This window comes from Poecilia reticulata, linkage group LG4 (genome assembly GCF_000633615.1).
Source record: "Poecilia reticulata strain Guanapo linkage group LG4, Guppy_female_1.0+MT, whole genome shotgun sequence".
In the NCBI taxonomy this organism is placed as follows: domain Eukaryota; kingdom Metazoa; phylum Chordata; class Actinopteri; order Cyprinodontiformes; family Poeciliidae; genus Poecilia; species Poecilia reticulata.
This window is the reverse complement of record NC_024334.1, coordinates 18,482,663-18,505,673: the sequence shown is the minus strand read 5'-3', so window position 1 is coordinate 18,505,673 and position 23,011 is coordinate 18,482,663. Positions and strand designations below refer to the sequence as shown.

General features: G+C 38.4%; 1 protein-coding gene across 2 annotated transcripts; it reads left to right on the top strand.

Annotated features, from left to right (window-relative positions):
* The first annotated feature begins 7,066 nt into the window (after positions 1 to 7,066).
* On the top strand, positions 7,067 to 13,771 carry slc34a2b (solute carrier family 34 member 2b). 2 transcript variants are annotated; one of them, XM_008407537.2, is made up of 13 exons: positions 7,067 to 7,655; positions 8,760 to 8,807; positions 8,898 to 9,029; positions 9,116 to 9,244; positions 9,394 to 9,537; positions 10,198 to 10,309; positions 10,391 to 10,586; positions 10,668 to 10,763; positions 11,017 to 11,128; positions 11,577 to 11,744; positions 12,008 to 12,124; positions 12,206 to 12,330; positions 12,766 to 13,771. In XM_008407537.2, the coding sequence occupies exons 2-13, from the start codon at positions 8,762 to 8,764 to the stop codon at positions 13,309 to 13,311; spliced, it is 1,923 nt and encodes a 640-aa protein (XP_008405759.1). In that variant the 5' UTR covers positions 7,067 to 7,655; positions 8,760 to 8,761; the 3' UTR covers positions 13,312 to 13,771. The 2 variants fall into 2 exon arrangements, with proteins under 2 accessions (XP_008405759.1, XP_008405760.1); XM_008407538.2 differs by lacking the exon at positions 7,067 to 7,655 and having other exon boundaries at positions 7,976 to 8,807.
* Positions 13,772 to 23,011: the final 9,240 nt, after the last annotated feature.

Below are 23,011 nucleotides of genomic sequence, written 5' to 3'. Positions count from 1 at the left end.
TATATGTATGTTATGTAATACTTGTATCTGTAGAAGTCACACAGAGAGACCTTGTGCTACGCCAACGCATAATAAATTTGCCGTAGGAACTTTATAATTATTAATCTGAAAAGTGCGGCATGTATTTATTTCTCTCCTTCCAAATACGCCTAAGAAAATTCAACGCACCCAATTTTCTGTAGAATTTAATACAGACATCGTCGATATGGACACGAGGTTTCATCACAATATTTTGTGGTAATATTGCGATCGCGATAAAAGTGACGATGAGAAGTATTGATTACATCTTTTTTGGTAACCGTACTACTGTGCATGTGTGTCACAGTAATTGTAGTCCCACAAAACCCAAATACTGTTCTTGAAAAACATTCCCATTTGTATTGTGCTTAATCACATTTCCACACTTGTTGATTCTTTTATTGAACGTTGTACAAATAGTGAAAATATCAATCCGCACATTACAGACAGTTTTGCAGATGGGTGTTTTAAACATTTTATTGTAATTTATCGTGACAACAATAAATCACAATTCTTATCTTGACAAGAAATGTATCACTATAAATGATAATCGATAAAATAAATGCCCGACTCTAATATCAGTTTTACGACGTTAGAGAACATTAATTAACAAACAAACGGCGTCATGAACGCCAAGAAGCAGAACAGAAGGGTCTGACAGAAAAAGATGTGGAAGAGTTTAATGCAGTTTGGTTGGACAACAATATCCCAAGCTTTAAAAATGTCACAGAAAACTGTCCAGTCCATCATATGAATATAAAGATGCTCACATGTCTGGGTCAGTGTCAGCCTTGAATAGCACCAAGCTGATGATTTAGATATTATGTCAAGATTATTACCAGATGGTTTACATTTGACACTTTCTGAAAAACATAATGGAGTTTAATGCTCATACTATTTTATTTGCCTTAATGCATTGTCACATATGCATTGGGTAATTATTAACACAGAAGCTGTTATTATTATTATTATTATTATTATTATTATTATTATTATTATTATTATTATTATTATTATTATTATTATTATTAACACAGAAGGCAATCACCTTTAGATTTGTGTTTGAAATACCTTTGAATTAAACAAGTAAAGTGTTTGAAGTTAGCATCTGAAACCAGAAATATTCCATTGAATAATATTCAGTGAGCACTACTGTATTTAATTCTTCCACTGCCTCTTTGAATGTTCAGTATCAACTTAAATGTTTGTTTTTGGTATGCGTTTCACACAGGAAGATCATTACTGGTGCACCTATTTAACAATTCAGGGATTTTGAGCTTCATCCAACTCTGCTGGAATTAACCTCAGTAATATTAACATGAACGGCTTCTAACCTTTTAACAGGACTTGTAATATCCAAGGAAATCTGGGATTTAAAACTTAAATTGATTCATTTGGGGGCCGGGGGGTTTATGCCTAACATCTTCTGTTGCAGTAATAATTTCTCCTATTTACCCAGTCACAAGACCCAAGCAACATTTTTAATCTTATGTTTTGGTTCTAGAGTGTTACATGAGTCTTGAATCTGTCATTCATGACACTTCCTGAATGAACGAATGAACATCTGCTTCTGTTAAAATGCTGTGGTGGTGTTTTGTAGATGTCAGTTAAAATGAGGCAGCATCACACTTTCCTCTCTTGCTCATGGCTAGAGGGCCTGATTTTTTGTTTCAGTCTTGAAGTTTTCCCATGTTTAGGATAAGTTTGGCCCTTTGTGTGGAGATTTTGCTAAACGTTAAGCGTCATCCTGTTGGGTTTCATCAATTAGTAATATCTTTCATAGAGACGGGTTTCCTCTGATAATGTTTCGGATATGAAAACACATAAACGCTGGAAAGTATTCACACCATTTGAACTATTTTATAGTTTGTCATTTGACTTTTGTGTGCTATGTGCAACAGACTAAAATACAGTAGTTTGCAAAAGTATTCACACCCCTTTAACTTTTCCTCTCCTTTTAGCATTTAATTTGTTTTCAAAAAAAGTTTTGAATCATGTATAATTTTCTCTCCCGACCCCACTAAGGGACAAGGGTGCAAGAAAATGGATGGATGGATGGATGGATGGATGGATGGATGGATGGATGGATGGATGGATGGATGGNTATTTTACAATTTTCCACAACAATGCAAGGTCTTGGATGGATGGATGGATGGATGGATGGATGGATGGATGGATGGATGGATGGATGGATGGATGGATGGATGGATGGATGGATGGATAATTTTCTTTTTACGTTATAATTGCGTACCACTTTGTGTTGGTCGTCCACATAAAAATCCAATTGAATATTTTTATGTCTGTGACAAAATATCTAAATACGTGCCAAATTGTGAAAAAGCAATACATAGTATTTTACAATTTTCCACAACAATGCAAGGTCTTGCATGATTTCTGCCCCCAAAAGACATACCTTTCGAGCTTTTTTCTCTCCCATCTTATTTTGCAAAACAGCTAAAGATGAGTCAGATTTTCATAAAATTGTCGCTCTGTCTGCATGTCCAATGTTGTTCCCCTACCGGAAGCCTCTGCCCCAGCCTCCAGTCTTCTGCAGCAGCGTCTCTAACAGGATTGCATTTAGCTCGGCCCGTTATCCGCTGAACTCTGAGCAGCTCAGCTGCGCGCTCTGGGGCTATCGGAGTAAAAGGCAGCAAGATACAAATATTAGAATTATACACTCATTTCTTTTTTTGCTGCCAATGTCACATGAAATCTAAATAATCCCCAGTGAAGTTTGAGGCTGTGGAGGGAAAAAGAGGAAAAAAAAAGTGAGAAAAAGTTCAAGGAGTTTGGACAATGTTATTACCTAAAGGAGCTCAACGCAGCGTTAAAAAACAAACAAGGAGACATATTTTTAGTCGATGTGTCATGTCTCTACTTCATCTGCTTCTCAGAACACACCTCATGACTTTTTTTTTTTTCCCTTGTAGATATCTTGTAATCATCCTCATGTGTCCCTGTATAGTTTGTCTTCTTTGGTCTATTAACATTATGGGAGGGTAAAAGGGGAGATTTTCTGATTGTGTAATAGGTTTTATGAGATCATACAACCTATTTTGATTTTTTTATTTTTATTTTTGAAGTTTCATAACGTCTAACCCATACCATAATATTTCTGCTCGACTCTGCCTTTAGTTGCAGAATGCACTCATCTGATTGGCAGTTTAGGGCACAGCACGGTGTAATCATTGATTTCTGGTCGTGAGCTATTGTTTTGAAGCTAAAATGGGGGAAAAAAACAAAACAAAACAAAAACAATCACATACTGTATTTAAGCCCCAAATCTAGCAAGATTAGTTTATTTTTGGTGTTGCATTCAGGCACGTCTGCAGTCTTCTGACTCATGTTTTTTTTAGGTCTTACAGCGTAGAGAAATTATTTTTATTGAAAACTATTAAACATATGTAAAGCCTGGCGTTTTTGCAAAACAAACCAGTTATGTGGAAACAGAACCGGTAGCAACGTTACTGCATCATAATAATCACAGCATTCATGTATCATTTGAAAAGTATTTTTTGTCTATTTAATATATATATCTGTATATACACTTTTATTTATCTTATGTCAGATGTTCAAAGATTTTTTTCCCCTTCAACTCTGTGAACTCGTTTTATTGACGCCACATTAAATTTATCACGATTATTTTACAGCATTTTGGGAGTAGCTGAAACACGACCAGGGTTTAATCATTCACTTATACACACAGCGTTTATTTCAGATGTAAAACGATATGTTGTTACAGTGTAATCGGCGCAGTATCTCACTATGACCATAAGACAAATTCAGGGAGCTATAAACATATATGTGTGTGTGTGTGTGTGTGTGTGTGTGTGTGTGTGTGTGTGTGTGTGTGTGTGTGTGTGTGTGTGTGCGTGTGTGTGTGTGTGTGCGCGCGTGTGTGTGTGCATGCGTTTGTGTGTTGTTAAATAGTGTGTGTTCTGAAACAGTGCAGTGAAAAAAGTTTTTTAAACTTACTGGCTTCTTCTGTTTTCCATGTTTTGTTGCACTTAATCTTTGAAATGACGCAAAAAAATTTGATTTTTCATCCGTATCTCATTCAGATTTAATTCCAGACTTTGACTATGCCCCTAAAATCTTTCCCTTTTTTTCCCTTTAGTCTTTCAGTAGAGACATAACACATCGACTAAAAATATGTCTCCTTGTTTGTTTTTTTAAATCTGCGTTGAGCTCCTGTAGGTAATAACATTGTCCAAACTCCTTTAACTTTTTCTCACTTTTTTTTTGTCCTACTTTTAAACCCAAGTGGAGTTAGACTTTAGGTCACAAAATGATGGACAAACTTTCTGTGTGGTTCTATTCATTTTTCTATGATATTTACTGAACAACATAAACAAAAAGTCAATATCTACTATTTAAAGACAGACATTCAGATAATAAAACATGTTGAATACAGCAGTTATAAAGCTAAAAAAAATAAAACTGTGGAAGAAGAAAAGACAATTTAACTTAAAAAACACAAGCATTGAGTTGTAAAAAAAAAACATCTTGTCAGAGAGTTACTAAATAAAATTAAGCTTTTCTTTCAGTGTTATTAGTTTGAATGAAAAAAGAGAGAGTAAAATTAAGTTGTTTACTAAAATTGTTCCATCAGTTATGGCGAGTTATTTATGTCTTGAGGCCCAGAGAGTCACATTGTGATGCTGGTTTTATGCCAGATGTGATGGGAAAATTCAATTTTTATCTATATAATATTACCCAGAAGCCTTAGGGATCATTAATATGTTTTTTATTTAGCTAACGTGAAACATTTTCTGTGTTCTATTAGGTCAGCGCTGTTTTACTGCATTCAAACTCGCCCAGGGATGCAAATTTTTGTTCATTTCTCCAGAATGAGTTGTTGATAAGACGGTCTGTCAATGTCAAATTTATTTATGTAGCACTTTTGAAAACAGGTTAAAAGAAACTGCACCAAAGTACTGTACAAAAACAATAACAGAATAAATTGATGAAACATTATAACTAATGCTAATTTTCATAGGTGGTTCACTCCTTCGAGGTTCTCCACTGTTCCATATTAGCCATATTTACTACACTGAGTCTTTTACTTTTATTTAGATTATTGTTTCAGCCTTTCTATGTGTCAGAGTAAGATGGATGTGGAGAGATGTGGAGTCGGCTCAGAATGTTGCTGCAGGACTTTAAACCACCAGAGACGGTACATTGCTGCAGTTTTAAACCTGCGACATTGACTGCTGCTGCATTTTATAACTGAGTTAAACCCTGTGTGGTCAAGCCACAGCCTCGATCACTAAACTCCCTAAAAGTTGATCATCTCCGACCTCGGAGATGATCTGGTCAGCGGCTGCTAACAAATCAGTGAACGCTGTTAAGACCAGAGCAGATAAATCCTCCAGATTGTGGAATAGTTTTGCCTCCTCCTTTGTACTATCTTCTTTTAAGAAACAGCTAAAGACTTATTTATCCATAGTGGCTTTAAAGTTTTATTTTCCACTTTTATGTTTTTATGAGCTGTGTGTGTGTTTTTTATGGCTTTTGACCTGTGAAAGGTATGCTGTCTGATAATAAGCTTAGTTTTCTACGAACAAATGCCAAAGGCAGTTATTAGCAAAGTTAGTTACTAGATCAAATTTTTCAAGGCCACCAGCTGATTATGAGGAAAGAATAGCCAAATAGTTTCAGCCTCAGAATGAATACCTGCCTGCTCAGGCTGTGGCGTTTAAAATGCAACAGATGAAGGACTTGAGTTTATCTCTGACGTTCGCTGAATCAGAGACAGCGTCTCTGTTTAAGGAATCCATAATTTAAAGATTCCTTCTGCAGAATTTCAAATAAGCCGGGGTCAAGGGTTGTTTCTCAGCCAGGATTTAGTCACTGAATACACCGAGACAGTAAACGGAATATTTACTTTGGATCCAGATTTATACATCTCTCTTCGGCAAGCAAAAAAGAAAATAAGTTTCCTACGGTGCAGGATAAAGGGACGGCTTCCTTTAGGGCAGAGGTTTTATTAAAAAACGTGATGTTACATGTTTGTGCAAAGTTCTCCTCTTCCCTGTAGAATTGAAAGGTTATTGCAGAACATTCTGGGATTAATATTCAAGTCAGGTTTATTCGTGTAGCACATTTCAGCAACAAGGCAGTTCAAAGTGCTTCACACCATAAAAACATAACACCGTAACCAATTCTGAAGCAAGCGATAAACATTTAAATTTGGTCAAAATCCTCAAGCAAATACACAACATTATATTCACCAATGTCCCACTTGTTATTAATCAACTCTAAAATGGTGGGTTTTTAGTCTTGATTTAAAGGAGCTCAGTGTTTCAACAGTTTTGCAGTTTTTTGGAAGTTTGTTCCAGATTTGCGGCGCATAGAAGCTGAATGCTGCGTCTCCATGTTTGGTTCTGGTTCTGATGCAGAACCAGGAGACATGAGAGGCCTGGGAGATTGATACAACAGCAGAACTTTCATGTATTGTGGTGCTGAACCATTCAGTGATTTATAAACTAACAGCAGTATTTTAAAGTGGATTCTCTGAGCTACAGGAAGCTCAGGGTAATATATATAAAATAAGGTTTTCTTACACTGAAAACCTTATTTATATATATATATATATATATATATTACAGATGAGGTAAGGTAATTTTATTTATATAGCACATTTTTGGCAACATGGCAATTCAAAGTGCTTAACATGAGTTAAAAGGAAATACAAACAAAATAACAAACCAAAGGAAAGAAAAAAAAATACTGTAAATGAGAAATACTTATCTACAGTATTTCTCATCTGTTCTTTCATTTTCTCCAAATTGGGCAATGATATGTCACTTTTGAGATCATTAAACCAGCTTCATGATTATTTCAGTTCCACTGCTGTCTTTATTCCCAGCTACCCAAAACGCATGGTTAATTATACATTTTATTTAACAAGGTGGTGGATTACATTTTCACATAGAGCCACACTGGTTTGGATAGCTTTTTTTTTTTTTTGCTCAATACATAAAACCATAATTTAAAAATGATTGTATTTAATCAGTTTTTCTTTGTCTTCTTCTTATTGTTGTTATTTGTTGAAAACTTGTAAGTGTGACAGTAAAATAAAATCTGAGGGAATTTATAAGTGAAGTCACTGCAGGGAACTCAGCAAGAAACCTTTCTTTCAACTTTTAAGTATTGAAAATAGTTCCTTTTCCAGCAACCAGAGGGCAGCTTCCTTTATGACACCACCTGAGGCTCCAAACGTTTCCAAGCTACACTAAACATTTATAACTGCTCCGTGTTGGTATTTTTTTTAGCCTTATTAAGAAGCAGTAAGGTCTTCTATGAAGGTCATTTTAATGGAAGATGATTCAAAGGAAGTCCCCTGTGTCGTTTTTGTCAGCACGCAGCGTCAGTGTCAGCGAAGTGAGTAACTATTATTAATCAGATTATTGGCTCTGTTATCAGCCAGGCGGCGTACCGTGTGCGCTGCTGCTGCTGCGGCGCAAAGTTTTTCCCTGCTTGTACTCTGGCCCAAGGTGCGCGACCTTTGAACCGAGCGCGGCGGGCGCGCGCGCCGCAGCTGTCTCTATAAAAGCGGCGCGGCGCCTGGGAGCGAAGCGTCAGGTAACCCAGGTGAACACGACGGCTCCAGACACACAGGCGCTCCTCTGCAGGTGAGTACACTCTGCCGTTTCTTTCGCTTAAACACATCGAAACGAAACGGGGTTAAGACGTTTAGAAAAGGAAACTTCCTTATTTACGATTCTGAGCTTAAGCGATGCACCTGCGTTTTAAAATGCGAGGTGATTTCTTTGATGATGATTATGATTGTTTTTGGTTTTTAATACCGTTTGTTACAACATAAAGAGCCTTTCGTATCTCATACTCCTGAAGTTGTCACGCCTTTTACTCTTGAATTGATCATAACTGAATCATTCTTCTTTAACGACGTATAAGGTTAAATCAAAATACAAGTTACTGATTTATTTATTTTTTCAATTAATTATAGTTAAACGTAACAATTAACCATTAAGGAAACTCTCACACTTTGTGACAACCAACCCCAAAACAATGTTGGTCATCACTATTAGTAAGATGTTTCAGGAGAAATTGGGATTTCTTTCTTTTTAAAATCACTCTGACTGATGACAGATTACTTTTTATGTGAACAGATTGTCCTTTTTTACTCCAGAAAAATATTTTAAAGAGTTGAATTTATTTAGAAAATGGACTGAGATAAGCACCAGCAAGTTTTGATGGCATTTAGACAACATTAGAGACTTTAGTACAAATATCTTTTCACTTAAAATATAAAACTGTGTTTCTGGTGGAAGAGGTTTATATTAAAATCTTCCCAATTCATAATAAAAACGAGTCAAAATCTGAATCAGAAAGTCAAAGATCAGCAATGCTATTGGAAAAGCAGTATTGTAACATTTCCCCCCAAATTTTTCTTACAACTTTAAATTGAGATTTTTCCAGATAAAAACATGAGTGCATTTAATAATGGACACCTGGCTAACGGTGGTAGTTCATATCACAACATTAAAAACTGCATGGAAAACAACTTGTGAAAATGACAAGATCACCTCGTCTGGATTTTTTTCATGTTTCACAAAACAACCACTGCCAGCTCAACAGGTTTTCATATCGCTCGAGTGTAGCATTAATAATGAATGTGACGACCAAAACCCCGGTCATATCAGGTCTGCTTTGTGTTTCTTTTAAATCCATTCATTCGACTTCATTCTGTTAACTTCTCGTCATTTTTCCAACAGTCATGGCACCGAGACCACAAGAGGGGAACGACTCGTCCTCCACCATGAGTAGGCTCTTTTTTTCTGGGATACGTCTAAAGTCTTCCAAGCTGTCATTAACACCTGTGATTTCCAATCCCTCTGCTTGTCTTTCATTAGGTGACAAGTCTAAGGGTAAAGATAAGGAAATGCCACCACCTTACTCCACCTTGGACCTGGAGAATGAGGAGCCTCCTGAGGAAGATCCCTGGGATCTCCCAGAACTCAAAGACACCGGGATCAAGTGGTCAGGTGAGGCAGCTCGCCATTCTTATCCCATTCCTTCTTCTAAAAGCTGACTCTGACTCAGTGTTTTGTTTTTCTTTCCTGCCGCACAGAGCTGGATACACGAGGGAAGATAATGAGAGTGCTGACTGCCATCGTGAAGCTGATTCTGCTGCTCGGATTACTCTACCTGTTTATTTGCTCGCTGGATGTTCTCAGCTCTGCTTTCCAGCTAGTCGGAGGTGAAAACCAAATTAGTGCTGTGGGTCACTATGACTCATTGTGTTCCGTCTTTGCACATTTGTGCTCTATATTAGACAATAGGGTATTTTCGTGGTGTGTAGCCTATGAAGTACTTCCCTATTGAACCTTGAGGTTTGTGTATGTACAGGCAGAGCAGCTGGGGACATCTTCAAGGACAGCGCTGTGTTATCCAACCCTGTGGCTGGGCTGGTGATCGGGGTGTTAGTCACAGTGCTGGTGCAAAGCTCCAGCACCTCCTCGTCCATTGTGGTCAGCATGGTGTCTTCTGGATGTAAGTAAGACAAGGACCGTCGATATGAGGGTCTCTCTGAATGACAATGTTGAGCTAAAATGCCTTTTCTCTTAATAAAGTGATACTGGGCTGATGTCAGTCAGGCTGTCTGGACAGGTAGACTCCGCAGTCAGCTGTGTAACACTTTAGGTTGTAATCTTGGTTTTGGACCACCATAAATATTTCTAAACATCCACATTTAAAAATAAAAACTTTCTCGTTTGTGTGAAGCACCAAGTAGTAGAGGACCAACGAACGCTCAGAAATATTCCATTATTAATTTCACTTTCTCAGACATCTCATGAAAAGGACTGGAAAGTGGAAAACTTAAATAGCTTTGAAACTGTAACTTTGTTAACTTTGTAAATAGCATAATAACGGTCAAACTGGCTGATTTAAATTGGAAAAGCCCTGTGAGCAAAATAACAATTATGAAGTAGTGTTATAATTTGTTACTTGATTGGTTTTTATGAACAAAACCTTTTGGTAACATGTTAGCCCTGAAAACACTTGTTGGTCACATGATCTTGCTTCTGAATCTCAGAACATTGAACTTATGTTCTGAACTTATGTTCATTGAACTTATGTTCTAAGCCAAAAAGTATTTAACGCCAGCAGGATTATCGATACCTATCAATTAATGCTTCTGCTTTTGTTCAGTGCTGGACGTCAAATCTGCAGTACCGATCATCATGGGGGCCAACATCGGCACGTCAGTCACCAACACCATCGTGGCTGTGATGCAAGCTGGAGACCGAAATGAATTCCGCAGGTAAACAGGAACCAGGACGTAATAAAATACAAAGGGTGACCTCCAGCAAAGTGTTTATCGCGTTGTTTTCTTTACCTTTAGGGCGTTTGCCGGCGCCACCGTCCACGACTTCTTCAATTGGCTGTCCGTGCTAATCCTTCTGCCTTTGGAAGCAGCGACGGGCGTCCTGTTCAAACTCACTGACCTCCTGATCAAGTCCTTCAACATCGAGTCCGGAGAGGACGCGCCCGAGTTGCTGAAGGTCATCACGGACCCCCTCACTAGCTCCATCATCCAGGTGACAAAATGAGTCGAGATGGGAGGGCTTGGATTTACTGCTTAAGATTCGGGCAAATGAAACACTTCCTTGTCCTCTCAGCTGGACAAATCGGTGATCAATGAGATCGCAACGGGCTCTGACGCTGCTAAGAACAAGAGTCTGGTCAAAAGATGGTGCAAGATAGAAAAAAACACGGTAAGAAATCAACAATTGCTGCAGCACATGAAGAAAAATCAGTTGCAAAAAATAGAGTCTTGGAAAGATTATAGAGTCTATTATCCTTCCTCTAAATCACTGATATTGTCCTTCCCGATCTGTGACCAAAGTGATTCCATTGTGTGAGGTCATGTTCTTTAAAAGGAATTAATGTTGTTTGCTATAACAGGAAGGTGATTGTCTGCTGCTGGATTGCTTACTGTGTTCCCTCCTTTTTTTGGACATGTCTCAGACTTTCTGGAATGCCACCGTGGAGAGCTGCTCTGCAGGTCAAGTCTGTTGGATGGAGGGAAACGAGACCTGGACTGAGATGAACCAGACATTGACTAACTACCTTGAGAGATGTAATGCCTCCCTGAATGTTTTTTTATTCCCTTCTTTTTGGGGGGGGGAGGTGGTTGAGGGACTACTACAAAGCAATCAGGACAACCTGATCCACTAAAACTCAGTGAAACGTAAGCGGGCCATTTGGTCAAAAAAAGGCTCCTCTGATGTCTGGACAATGCCAACCTTTGAGATGCTGCAGTGGCTCGGTTTATGCCCCAGATTCAGTATCTATCTTGCTGAATAAGTCTTTTCATGCAGCCTTTCTCTAGCACAAGTCCATTACGTGGATCACTTACTCAAAGTATTCTGCTCACGCTTAAAGTAAATCACTTGTTTGGTTTTGTGTGCTTCATTTTTACTGCTTTCTCTTGCGCAATACGCACTTCCAGTCGTCTCAAAAGTTTGAAATGTCTAAGAGAGTTTACAGTGAGGTAGCTCATTGTAAATGTTCACACTTCTTTGCAGGCAAGCACATCTTTGTCTATGCTGACTTGCCAGACCTCGCCATAGGCCTGATTCTGCTGGCTCTCTCTCTGCTCGTCCTCTGCACCTGCCTCATCCTCATTGTCAAGCTGCTCAACTCTATGCTCAAAGGACAGGTGGCTGTGGTCATCAAGAAAGTGCTCAACACAGGTACAGACATTAAGCGCCACACTTTCACATGCTTTGTGAAGCCTGTTTGATAGTCAGCGCACCTGTGTCGTTGTGGTGATGCTTGATGAGCAGCACAGGCATAGCCCTCCTGTTGCTCCTGGCTGGACTCCAGGTCCGACGGTACTGGAGCGTCGCTCAGAGAGCTCAGGCACAGATTCTGCTTTGCCAAAGTACTTTTCTTTTTGGTGCTAGTCATCATACGCTACCAGCTCATTAGATCCAAACTTGTCGTTCTGTTTCAGACTTTCCCTTCCCCTTTGGTTGGGTTACTGGCTACATTGCAATTTTGGTGGGAGCAGGGATGACCTTCATTGTTCAGAGTAGCTCCGTCTTCACATCGGCTATAACACCTCTTGTCGGTAAGTCGCCTCAAATCCACTTAAATTCTTTTTGTTTAATTTTACATCCAAACTTAAATCTTGTCCATCTTCATTTGCCAGGTATTGGTGTCATTTCCCTTGAGAGAGCTTACCCGCTGACCCTGGGATCAAACATCGGCACAACAACAACCGCTATACTGGCCGCAATGGCTAGCACTGGAGACAAGTTAGGCAGCTCGCTGCAGGTATGCTGGCTGCGCTGATGTCATGTTGGTTTATGCTTGATTTTATTGTGACTGGCAAGGCAAGTTTACCAGAGTGATCAATAATAAATATGATCACATCTAAAAATAAGAGAAAAGAAATTAGTGTGGATAAAGAGTGCTTGATCATAGGATATTTATTATTTCTAGAAATGACCACAATAATGAGAGTGAAATGCCTGTGTAAAAAACCATCAAAATATTGCAGCAAAAGTAATGGCATTTCTACCCAGCCATTCTGGATAGCATTTTTAAACAACTGAAGGTAACAGTTACTTGATTGTGCTTTAAAATGGCACCATGTGGCTGGAAGACGCACAATACTGCCCCTCTGATCAGCTTCTCACACTTATCTTGTGCTTAATATCGCTTATTTGTTAACGTGTGTATGTAATGTGTGTGTGTTCTCTTGCCTAGATTGCTCTTTGCCACTTCTTCTTCAACATCATGGGGATAATCCTGTGGTATCCAATCCCCTTCATGCGGGTGCCCATCAGATTAGCCAGAGGCCTGGGGAACAAAACTGCCAAATACCGCTGGTTTGCAGCTCTCTACCTCATCCTGTGCTTCTTTTTGTTCCCCCTGACCGTGTTTGGACTGTCCGTAGCCGGCTGGGAGTACCTGGTCGGCGTCGGCGTGCCCATCGCGGCCCTTGCCATATTCGTGATCGTCATCAACGTGATGCAGTCGCGATGCCCCCGCTTCTTACCCAAGGTTCTCCGCAGCTGGGACTTCCTGCCCCGGCCCCTGCACTCCATGGCGCCGTGGGACAAAGTGGTGACGACCTCCATGTTCTTCTGCAGCAAATACTGCTGCTGCTGCTGCAAGTGCAGCAGCTGCTGCCGAAAGGACGAAGAGGCGGAGAGGATCTCCAGGGCCAGCAGGAAGAGCCTGGCGACGTACGACAACCCCGCCATGTCCAGAGACGAAAAGATGGAGCACGAGAGAGCGACGCAGTTCTGATTTTGTCGGGGGGTTTTCCTGTGAGCTGGTGCAATATTTAATGCAACTGTATTCTCGTGACACATTTCGTAATTGTTCATTCCTTCTCAGGTTGTGGTAAGGTGTTGATTATCCAATGACAAACTGTAATATACACTGCCTGTCGCCATGGAGACTACGGACAAAACTGTCACACATGCTCTCATCAGGCCCGCTGTGTTGGGGCGTCTGATGTTTATTTAATGTTTCCAAAATCATTGTACATACTAGCTGTCTTCTATAAGTTCATATATAGGTTTCTGTGAATACAAGCTTTTTTTATTATTTGAAATTATTTTCACATCTGAACATTTTGGATTCCAATGTAGCATTTTAAATTTATTATTATTTGCCTATGCTAACACTCGGTGTTTAAAGCTGTGTAATATTTGTACATTTAAAAAATTGCTATTTTTAAAGTACTACTTTGTCGTCTTTTGAATATGGTTTGTCTGTTATGTTCGGGTATTACAGCTTGTGATCATTTTTCTGCTCTACGTGACATATTTAGCTAATTTGAGGGTCAGACAGAGCTGCTCCAGCAGGTTTCACACGACTGATGAGGATGTCACACTGAAAAAGAGCAATGTACTATCTGTATTTGGGTCTAAGTTCTGCTGCAAATATCTTAGTACCACTTGAAATGAGACAAAACTAACTTACTAGTAACTTTTAAGCAAGACTTAGGAGTTTGCTTAGAGTCAATAATTCCTTAATATTGATTAAAAAGTGCTAGTTCCAATAATTATTCCACTTAATACAAGACATTTCTCCCATGTTATAAGTGAAATAATCTGCTAATGAAACGGATCCTTTTTCATCAATATTAAGGTGGGTTTTTTTTTACTTAAAACAACCTATATCTCTTGCTGAAGTTACTTGTTAGTTTTGCCTTCTTTCAAGTGCGCCAAGATATTTGCACCAGAAACTAAACCAAAACTACTTGGAAAGACATGGTGTTTTTGCAGTGTAGCATTGGTGTGCTGAACGAAGTCATGAACGCATTCCTGTGTTCGCAACATTCCTGTGTTCACTGATGTAACAACAGGTTTGTAGAGAGATGAATGTCATTCTGAAACCACTTAATTACAATGCAGGCAAAGCAACAAAAACATGCAGCTGAAGAGGTAGAATTTGCCCTCATATTACACTAGAGACCATTTTTATATGTAGAGAAGGCATAAAATATATATAGACAATTCAGTTTTAGATGAGACAAAGGTTGCCAAGTTCTTAAAGCGGTAGTACAGATTTTTTTTTTTTTTTTACAGCTGGGCTTCGGTTGGAAGGTTATGAGCAGTTGGCTTTTTGTCTATAAAATACTAATCTGTTAGCATATTATATTTCTATGCACACTTATAAGAGATTTTAGAGGCTAAAGCTTATTGATAGATAAAGTCGGGGCAATCTAAAAGTACGTCTATGCTTTCCTGAATACCTGTAACCTTTCACCCCACTTAAGGAAGTTTGGTCAAACTGGCACAGGAGCACATTAACCATTAGCCAAATTATAGCAAATACCCTGAAGGTTAAACAGACTTCAGCAAAGCTGGCCTGTTTTTCAATTCTTTTAAACTTTCAGTCTTTTCTTTTTATGGAGCTTGCTGGAGCTGGGAATGTCTTTTAAACATTCTAGAAAAGGTAAGAGGAAACGCTGATGTTAGCCGTGGTTAAATATGCTAATTCTGCTAATCGCGCTGATGTTCAAGACGTTTTAAAACGTCGATCATTTCTATCCATTTTAAATGAGTGAAACCTGGTTTTAAAGTAACTGTTGTCGCACACAAACGGTTGGACTTTGCGTCAGGTCCGAATATAAATAATTAATGAACAAAGAACATATTGAATGCTGTTTATTTTAGTTCATAAAGTGAATGAAATGAAATCTTTGTCACCAGTTCAATTTTACACAATAAAAGCAAAAAAATGGAAATTGGGCTAATCTCTCTATAAAATACCGTAAAAGACATGTCACACATAACTGACTGATTATGATATTGTGACACTTTTTGATAACATGCATTAACTTTCCCTTTTAAAAGAAATTACAATTGGCCCTTTAAACAAGAGAAGTCGGTGACCCGAGGCCCATAATAAACGCTCTACCACCCACACTGCCACACCTGCACACCTTCTGCTCAGGTATTTCTAGGTGAGACAGATTTGCTGGACTTCGTGTACATTACATTCAGTGTGAAATCGCACTCTGTTCTATTCACATAGCCATAATGCAATCATAATTAATTTCTAGCTATCAGTTTCAGTGCAGTGGAAAAATCTCGGGTATAGGGGAGCAACAGCTGAGTGGCTACAGTGTATTAGCTGTTCCACATGAGCTATATGAAAGATTGTAAACGCGGAATTGTTCATACTCATATTCCCAAAACCCGATGCTAAACAATTGTTGATTTGTCACTTTATTGGTTAACAGCTATCATTTATGCCTGTAATAAGTGTGTAAAACAAATGCAACTGGTTATGAACTCAGGCTGTGCGCGCTGTGCTTATCAGGGTTAAACTCAGGACTTCTGTGAAGGACTTTTATCATCTGCAGAATTCAACCATAAAACCTACTGGATCACGTAAAAAAAAAAAAAAAAAAAAAAAAAGCAGCTGCAACGATTCAGTGCAGAAGTGTGGAAAAATGCCAAGTGCAAATATTCAGCAGGACTTTATCAGTTAGCGCACACAAAAAGCCAGTATGGTCCGGCGCCTGTGTATTGTGTATTTAATTTCAGATGCTCTCCGGTTTCACCTCAGAAATAACCGGAACAGTTGGCTATAGGGGGCTTTTATTATGAAAAGTTCAACAAGTCCGTGTCGGCATAGAGGACTTTCTTTATTTGATGTCAGGATTAAGTGACGGTGTGACATTCAGCAGGTCAACTTTTAAACCTCGAAATGACAAATAAAACTTTTGACCGCGTGGCTCTGACTGACTGCGTTTGGGCGGACGAGAAATGGGTGGGGGAGGGGGGACCAACAAAAATCAAATGGATCAGCTGATGAAAAAATATATATAATTTATGGTTTGTTGGATGTGCAGCCCTTCAAATGTTTCACGGCCTTTTAAGTGAGCCGTGTCGCGCAATAAACTGAATAACTAACACTCAAGGTCAGTCGCGCTATCAGCTCATTAAAACTTGGCAGCATAACTGCTCAGCTGGGGATCATAAAGCGCTTTTAACTCCATAACCACTACAGATCACTGTTTTTATTTTTTATTTATATTTTGTTCACGTTTTCTCAAATTCTCAAACGTGCAGTAGTTACATTTTTTTATTTGATAACTTAGTTCAGCTTTGGAGACGATCTCAACTCGTTTTATGATTTTGTTAAACATGTACTGGAACATTCCTCATAATCTTTTTTTGGGGGAAAAAACTTTTTTTACTTAAGAAATTAGTAGCAAATGAGTACATTTCCGTCATTTACTTGTTACATTTGGATAATAAACAGCAAAAGTAGCATTTTGGTAAGCTGGAAACAGTTACAGATTTGTTCCTATAGAACGTTCCTGTTTGTGCTGTTTAAAGTCCTTTAGAGTTTTTTTTTTCTCTGTCTGAAGCATTGAGTACCTTTGCAATGAACTTTATTAAAATATTGCTGCACACTGCAGCTCAGCTGGCTAAAATCACGCTCCCATATCTTTCTCTTGCTTACAAAAAATACTAATTCAGCTGTTTTCAGATATATCAAGTGGCAAAGAAATAGACTTTTTGATTACTTAAAGCAAATTCACCACCAAGTATCGTCCTTTTTAGATTCTCATGAGAGCTGAAGCGTAAAAAACATACTATTCTACAAAACAGCGTCTGAGTTCAGTGGATTTTTTTATGTTTTTCCTTAAGATTTATGATCAAAATAACAATAAATGAATGCCGTAGATAGTATTATATCTGCAACAACTGATGAGTCTCATAGCCAGCTGCTGGATGAAATATTTACGGTCGGATTAAAACAAAAGTAATGAGATCATGTGACACAACCCCGATTCCAATGAATTCGGGACGTCGTGTAAAAACAGAGCGCAGTGATTTGCAAATCCTTTTCCAGACAACATTCAGCTGAAGTCGCTACAAAGACAAGACGCTTAACGTTCAGGTGGAAAACTTTTGGAAATATTCACTCGTTTGGAGTTTGATGCCTGCAACATGTTCCAAGAAATAAAAGAATAAAATAAAACCACTCAGTTCTTGGTGTGTGGTTTCCATAAGACTGTTGTGTTGTTATGTGAAAAGACCAAAACAATGTTTTTATTGTTCAATTATTAAAATAACAAATATGGTATTTTTGCCACAGATGTTCCTGTGAAAACAGGTTTTAACAGGTTTTGTGTCAAGTGAATAATGCTGTTGAATATATTTTTACACATTCATTTTAAAAAATGTGGAATGTGTAAATCCTAATTAAACATAATGCAGAATCTTTTGTGAAAAAAAAACTGACTAATTTTCCTAATAAAACCATTGTTTTATTATGACACTGTTGCGTCATGATGTAAACTGTTAACATATTAACAATTTAAATCATGTTTGAATGTAAATTTTTACTATATTTGTAAAAATAATTTTTTTAAAAAGTTACATTTCTATTTCCCAATAAAAATAAATAAACAGTTGTGTACATATAACCCATTTCTTCTGTCTTTGGAATCAGACATTCTAAAAATAGAAAACTGTGTCAACTTACTGTACAAGTAAAAAAAAAAAGAAAACCTTTCCAACTACAGCAGATACAGGTTGTATCCATTTGCATTTTTTTTTCTTATTATTATTATTATTATTACATTCTTGACTCCAGGAGAATTTGTGCTGTCGCGGCGGCAGCAATTCGCTCCATCAGTAATTAACGGTGTTGGTCAGAGCATCCAGATGGACAATAAACCAGCTACGTGGGCTCCTATAAACCAATGCATGATGGGACAAATAAAGTTGTTTTATGTAAACAGGTGCCATAAAGCAAAGGCAGGAGGACTCGGGGAGCACATGACCCTGAGAGCGGCTTGGAGGTTGGAGAATATGCTAATCAGCTAGCAGCATCCCTCCAGCATGCTGATGTGGGACCCGCAGTCCTTGTTTAGTTGTAAATCCGACGCGGGACTTTCACCAACACAACCTGGTACTTTTGTAAACCTACAGCGGAGCTTTAATTTGGCACTAAATTATAAAGTTAGCTGCTCTTCACCTCCCCTCAGAAGAGCTGGCGGTATCACCAAAAGCCTGCGCTTTGCATCGTTTGCTAATCTGGCTGACAGGTTTACAGCAGCGAGCTGGTTAGCGTGAAACTGCTGTCGACATCTGAGGGTCCGCGGGAGCCAGGTGACAAATAAGCACACGATTCCTCCCCTCTCTTGTTTTTTGGTAGGGAGATAGTATTGGTTGCAACATGTGGGGAGAAGCACAGTAAGTGCTTGCTGAGTCATAAAAACTGTCATGTTGCGTCATTTCTACTCCTCTTTTTCCTGCTGTAAAATGCAAAAATATAATCTGTCATGAACAGTAATATGACAGAATGGTGACTTTTGGAGGGGGGAAAGTCGACAAACTACTCCCTGCTTATGTTGTCTGTTTTGATGGATTTCATACTTGAAGTATGCGGAAATCTTTCTACATAAAAAGATATCCACAAGTCAGAGTGTTCTCCTGTGTTGTTCTCTTTGTCTTTCTTGTGTGTGACATTGAAGAGGAAATGGTTCCAGTGGTTTGGAGGGAAATGTCTCATCTTAGCAGGGGTGGCCCCAGAAAGGTTTGGTAGGATGGGGGGCCCGATGGGTGGCACACCATAAAGAAATTCAAATTCAATTTAAATTCTGAAATATTTTATTGATCCCAAATGTGACGCATATTAATTCCAGGTTCTCCGGTACAAATTGGAAAAATGAAAGAAGCTCCTCAACATTTATGAGACGGGTTTGATAGAGGCAATACCAATAACGATTATTCTATTGATTGTTATAAAGAGTGTGATAGCTCTAGTAGTCATGTCTCTTATTTTACCCACAATCCCTGCGCATTTACTGTCGGAATTGTATTCATAGATTGTATTAAGCTAAACGTAAAAGTATAAATTGAGAAGAAGCAGAGTTTGTAAATATACCGGATACTCGGACATTTGTCTGTATTTATTTTTATTTTTTGCATGTTGAGAGAAGTGCTTCTCTTACCTCGAATATTTTTAAAAAAAGCACACATTTCTAGGAAAAACTATTTTTGTGCTGAATTCTTGTGCTGATGTGGCCTTAAAGTGAAGCTGAATACTCAGGGTTTGAATTAATAACGATATAAATGTGCGTCATATCCGCAGTATTTAACATTTGTATAATTTAATACTACATTAACATGATTTGCGTTCATTTTTTCCCTAAATCAAAGTGCAAAAAATTATCAACGTATTGAGAGTAAGCAGAATCTGTTTCAACCTGAGACACTACTTTACGAAAATAAGTTAAAATTTCAAGAGGGAATCTAAAACTAAAGCATCGATTTTACCACCCTAGTATTGATCTGATAATGATACCGACTTGGTGTCAATATTATTGATATTTTTGGATCAATACGCACACTTCTAGTAGCGATGCAAGTTGTTTTTGATCTGCTGCTGTTTTCATAAAGACAGACAGATTTATTTTAGATTTATTTATTTAGATTTATGATTTATTTCTGTGGTCCAAACTCAACTAAAGCTTTTAGATTTGCAATGTAAATCCACTTATCAATACCTGAAGCATAAGAAATGTATGATAATTGAACAAAAAAAAAACAAGTTTCTCAATTTTTCTGTCGAAGCTAACGTAATGGTATTGGACAAGTTCTGAACATTTTAATATAAATTTGATTTTTAAAAAAAGCTTATTTTATTGGCGCAGAGTTATTCCACCTCTGAGTCAGGCTCTCCGCACCCTGCTGGGACATCAACAGACCAACACATTGAGTCCATATTCACTTCAACAGAGTGATAAACGTAGTACGAGGGAGGGCGGATTCATTCTGAATACCTCCTTTATTCGCGCTCGCGCTAAGTGATGACAGCTCAGACTGAGTAACCCAGAAGTCCAGCAGCACCAGTGTGACCTCTCCTCCCTGGGGACCGACTGGCTCCCTCTCCCTGAGGAGCAGAAGTTACTCTCTAACTGATGACCTGAGTTGTCTGATGTAGCAGAAAAATCCCCTGATGCAGTCTGTGTGGGCACAGCACACAAACACAGAACATTTTATTCTTCATTTTAGCTGATGACAGATTTGTGGAAAGTGCTGTTCTGACCTCGAGTCAGGCTGGGAGTTGACGTTGTATCATTTTGCGAAGAAAATGTCTTATTTGGCTGAGCCGCAGAACACCTGATAACATTCCCGACTGAAACCAGATTACTGACTCGCTCGCTCGCCCTGTGCAACATTAGAGAGCAAACGTGTTAACTTCTTCCTGTGTGTAGGGGGTCAGAGACGGACCTCGGGACTCTTTTGATCCCAAAGAGCTCTGAGGAACACTTTGGGATCAAAAGAGTTCCTCAGAAAGGAATGTTTCCAGAAACAAACCCGTCTTCAGGCAGCTAATTAATACAGAGAGACAATAATCTCTTAACAGTTATTAGATAGCAGCCTGTCTATTCTGGGGTGTATTTTCATTTGAATTGCCTTTTATCACATCACTATCAGCAGTGAGTATTCTTCCCAGATGTTTCCAAAGTCCAGCTGAGGTTGGACAATCTTCTTTTGAAACGGTCTCTCTGGAGGAGTGATATAATGAGATGGCAATTAAATGATATACGGAGCACTTGCCGGGAAAATTCTTCCCTTTGAACCTTTTCGCAAGTTGTAAAAGGGGCGGAATGATGCAAAATTTAGCTTTTTGAGCTTTATATCAGGTTATAATGTTGTCCCCTCACCAAAAACGGATGCTGGAGTGTTGCTTTGATTCTTTCATGCATGTTTGAGAAATCCTTTAATTTCCTGTGGCAACCATTCAGCTGCGCAAAACGCCCGGTTGGATCCAGCCACGTCTTTGAGTCAAAGCTCCTCCCTGGAGCTAAAGCTTCTGAGCTTCCACCCCACAGAGCAACCCTCCACACAACTCTCCCCACTCCATTCCTTCAGACTAGCCAGCAGCCATTAGCAAACCACCTGGTGGGACTGAGCATCTGCTAAGCTCATTATAGGAGCTACTGCTCAGAGCAACGCAGGTAAAAACGTTAATAAAGGGTTAATAGAGGAGCCATGTTGTGAGGACTTCTTGATTCAGAAAGAGCAGGAGTTTCTTAAAGAGGCGGAGAACCAATTTCAAGGCCTTAAACTGCAACGTCAAATTTCTTTTAAGTCGTATTTGATATATACAGCATTTTTATAACTCTGTTTATAACTCTGCTATAAACATTGTGCTATTTTTCAGTTTCCCTTCTTTTCTTCCGTATTCTTTTCTTTTCTTTTTTTCTTTTCTTTTTTTTTTTTTTTGCAAATTATAATCTTAAAATGTGGCAACTGTTCAGCTCCCTTGAGTCCAAACTCACTAGTATCAGTTTTATTGCAATTACAACTGCAGGTCATCCCACATCCATGGAAAAACAACAATAAAAAAAAAACAGCTAGCATCAACTTTCTGAACGGGTTTCCCCAAAGGCCTCACTTAGATTCTATGGAAATTTTATTCATTACACTTTTCAGCCTTATGTGTGCCAAGCAAAACAAAACAAAACAAAACAAAAACCTAAAGGAACAAAAGAACAAGGTCAAATATAGGAGCAAAATTAAAGTGGCAAAAACGAAGCTGGTTTAGGTACAACGTGTTATGAGACACGGATTCAAATATTACTAGGCTTCTATAATAATATTACTAGGATCAGAAACCTCCCACAATAAATCCAATCTGAATGTTATTTTTAAACCACAGTGCAGGTGTCTGATACATTAGCAGTCCCTCCATGGAAAACGAGACATTCAGAAAGTAATAGCATAATATCTGTGCTAAAAAGAAATCTGGAAAAAACTGTAATCATTAACAAAAAAGGGGGGCTTGACTTCAGATAAGAAGGTAAATAAATAATTTTTCAATCTGTCCATAAAGTGATGATTACGTCCACATGGACGGATGATGGGATCAAGAACTGGTCTGGAAGAGGTGTGTAGGAATAGTAACATGCTTCTGTTTTACGTACCCGTCTCTTGTCCTCTAATGAGGAACAGATTTCAACCGGGATGTCGGAGTTTTCCTGAACGCCACACCTGTCGCTAGTCCGAGTAAAGAAAATGATGAGAGCTGCTGCTTTACAGGAGATCCTCAAACGTCCAGGTTTAATGTAAACATCCTGTAATTAATCACTGAATATTCGTCTTTCACTAGTTTTTTAGGTTCTCTGGTGGATTGGAACCAGCTGAAGCTGTAAGAACAGGTACACTCTTCTCTCTTCTTAGTTCAGATTTAAATATTCTAGTTTTACGTTCTCGTGTTTTATTTTTCCCCAAAATAAAACTCAGTAAAAGTAAAAATATTCCAGAAACGTGGAACATGGATGAAGTTCTTGTAAAATAAAATTAAAAATAAAATAGCATTCATTTAATTGGGGACATATGACATGTTTCTTGTTAAATACAATTAATTAAAATGAAATCAAATAAGGCACACGTCACTCTTGTTTCTTGTTAAATAAAATGAAATGAAGTTAAATAAGATCAAATAAAATTATGGACGT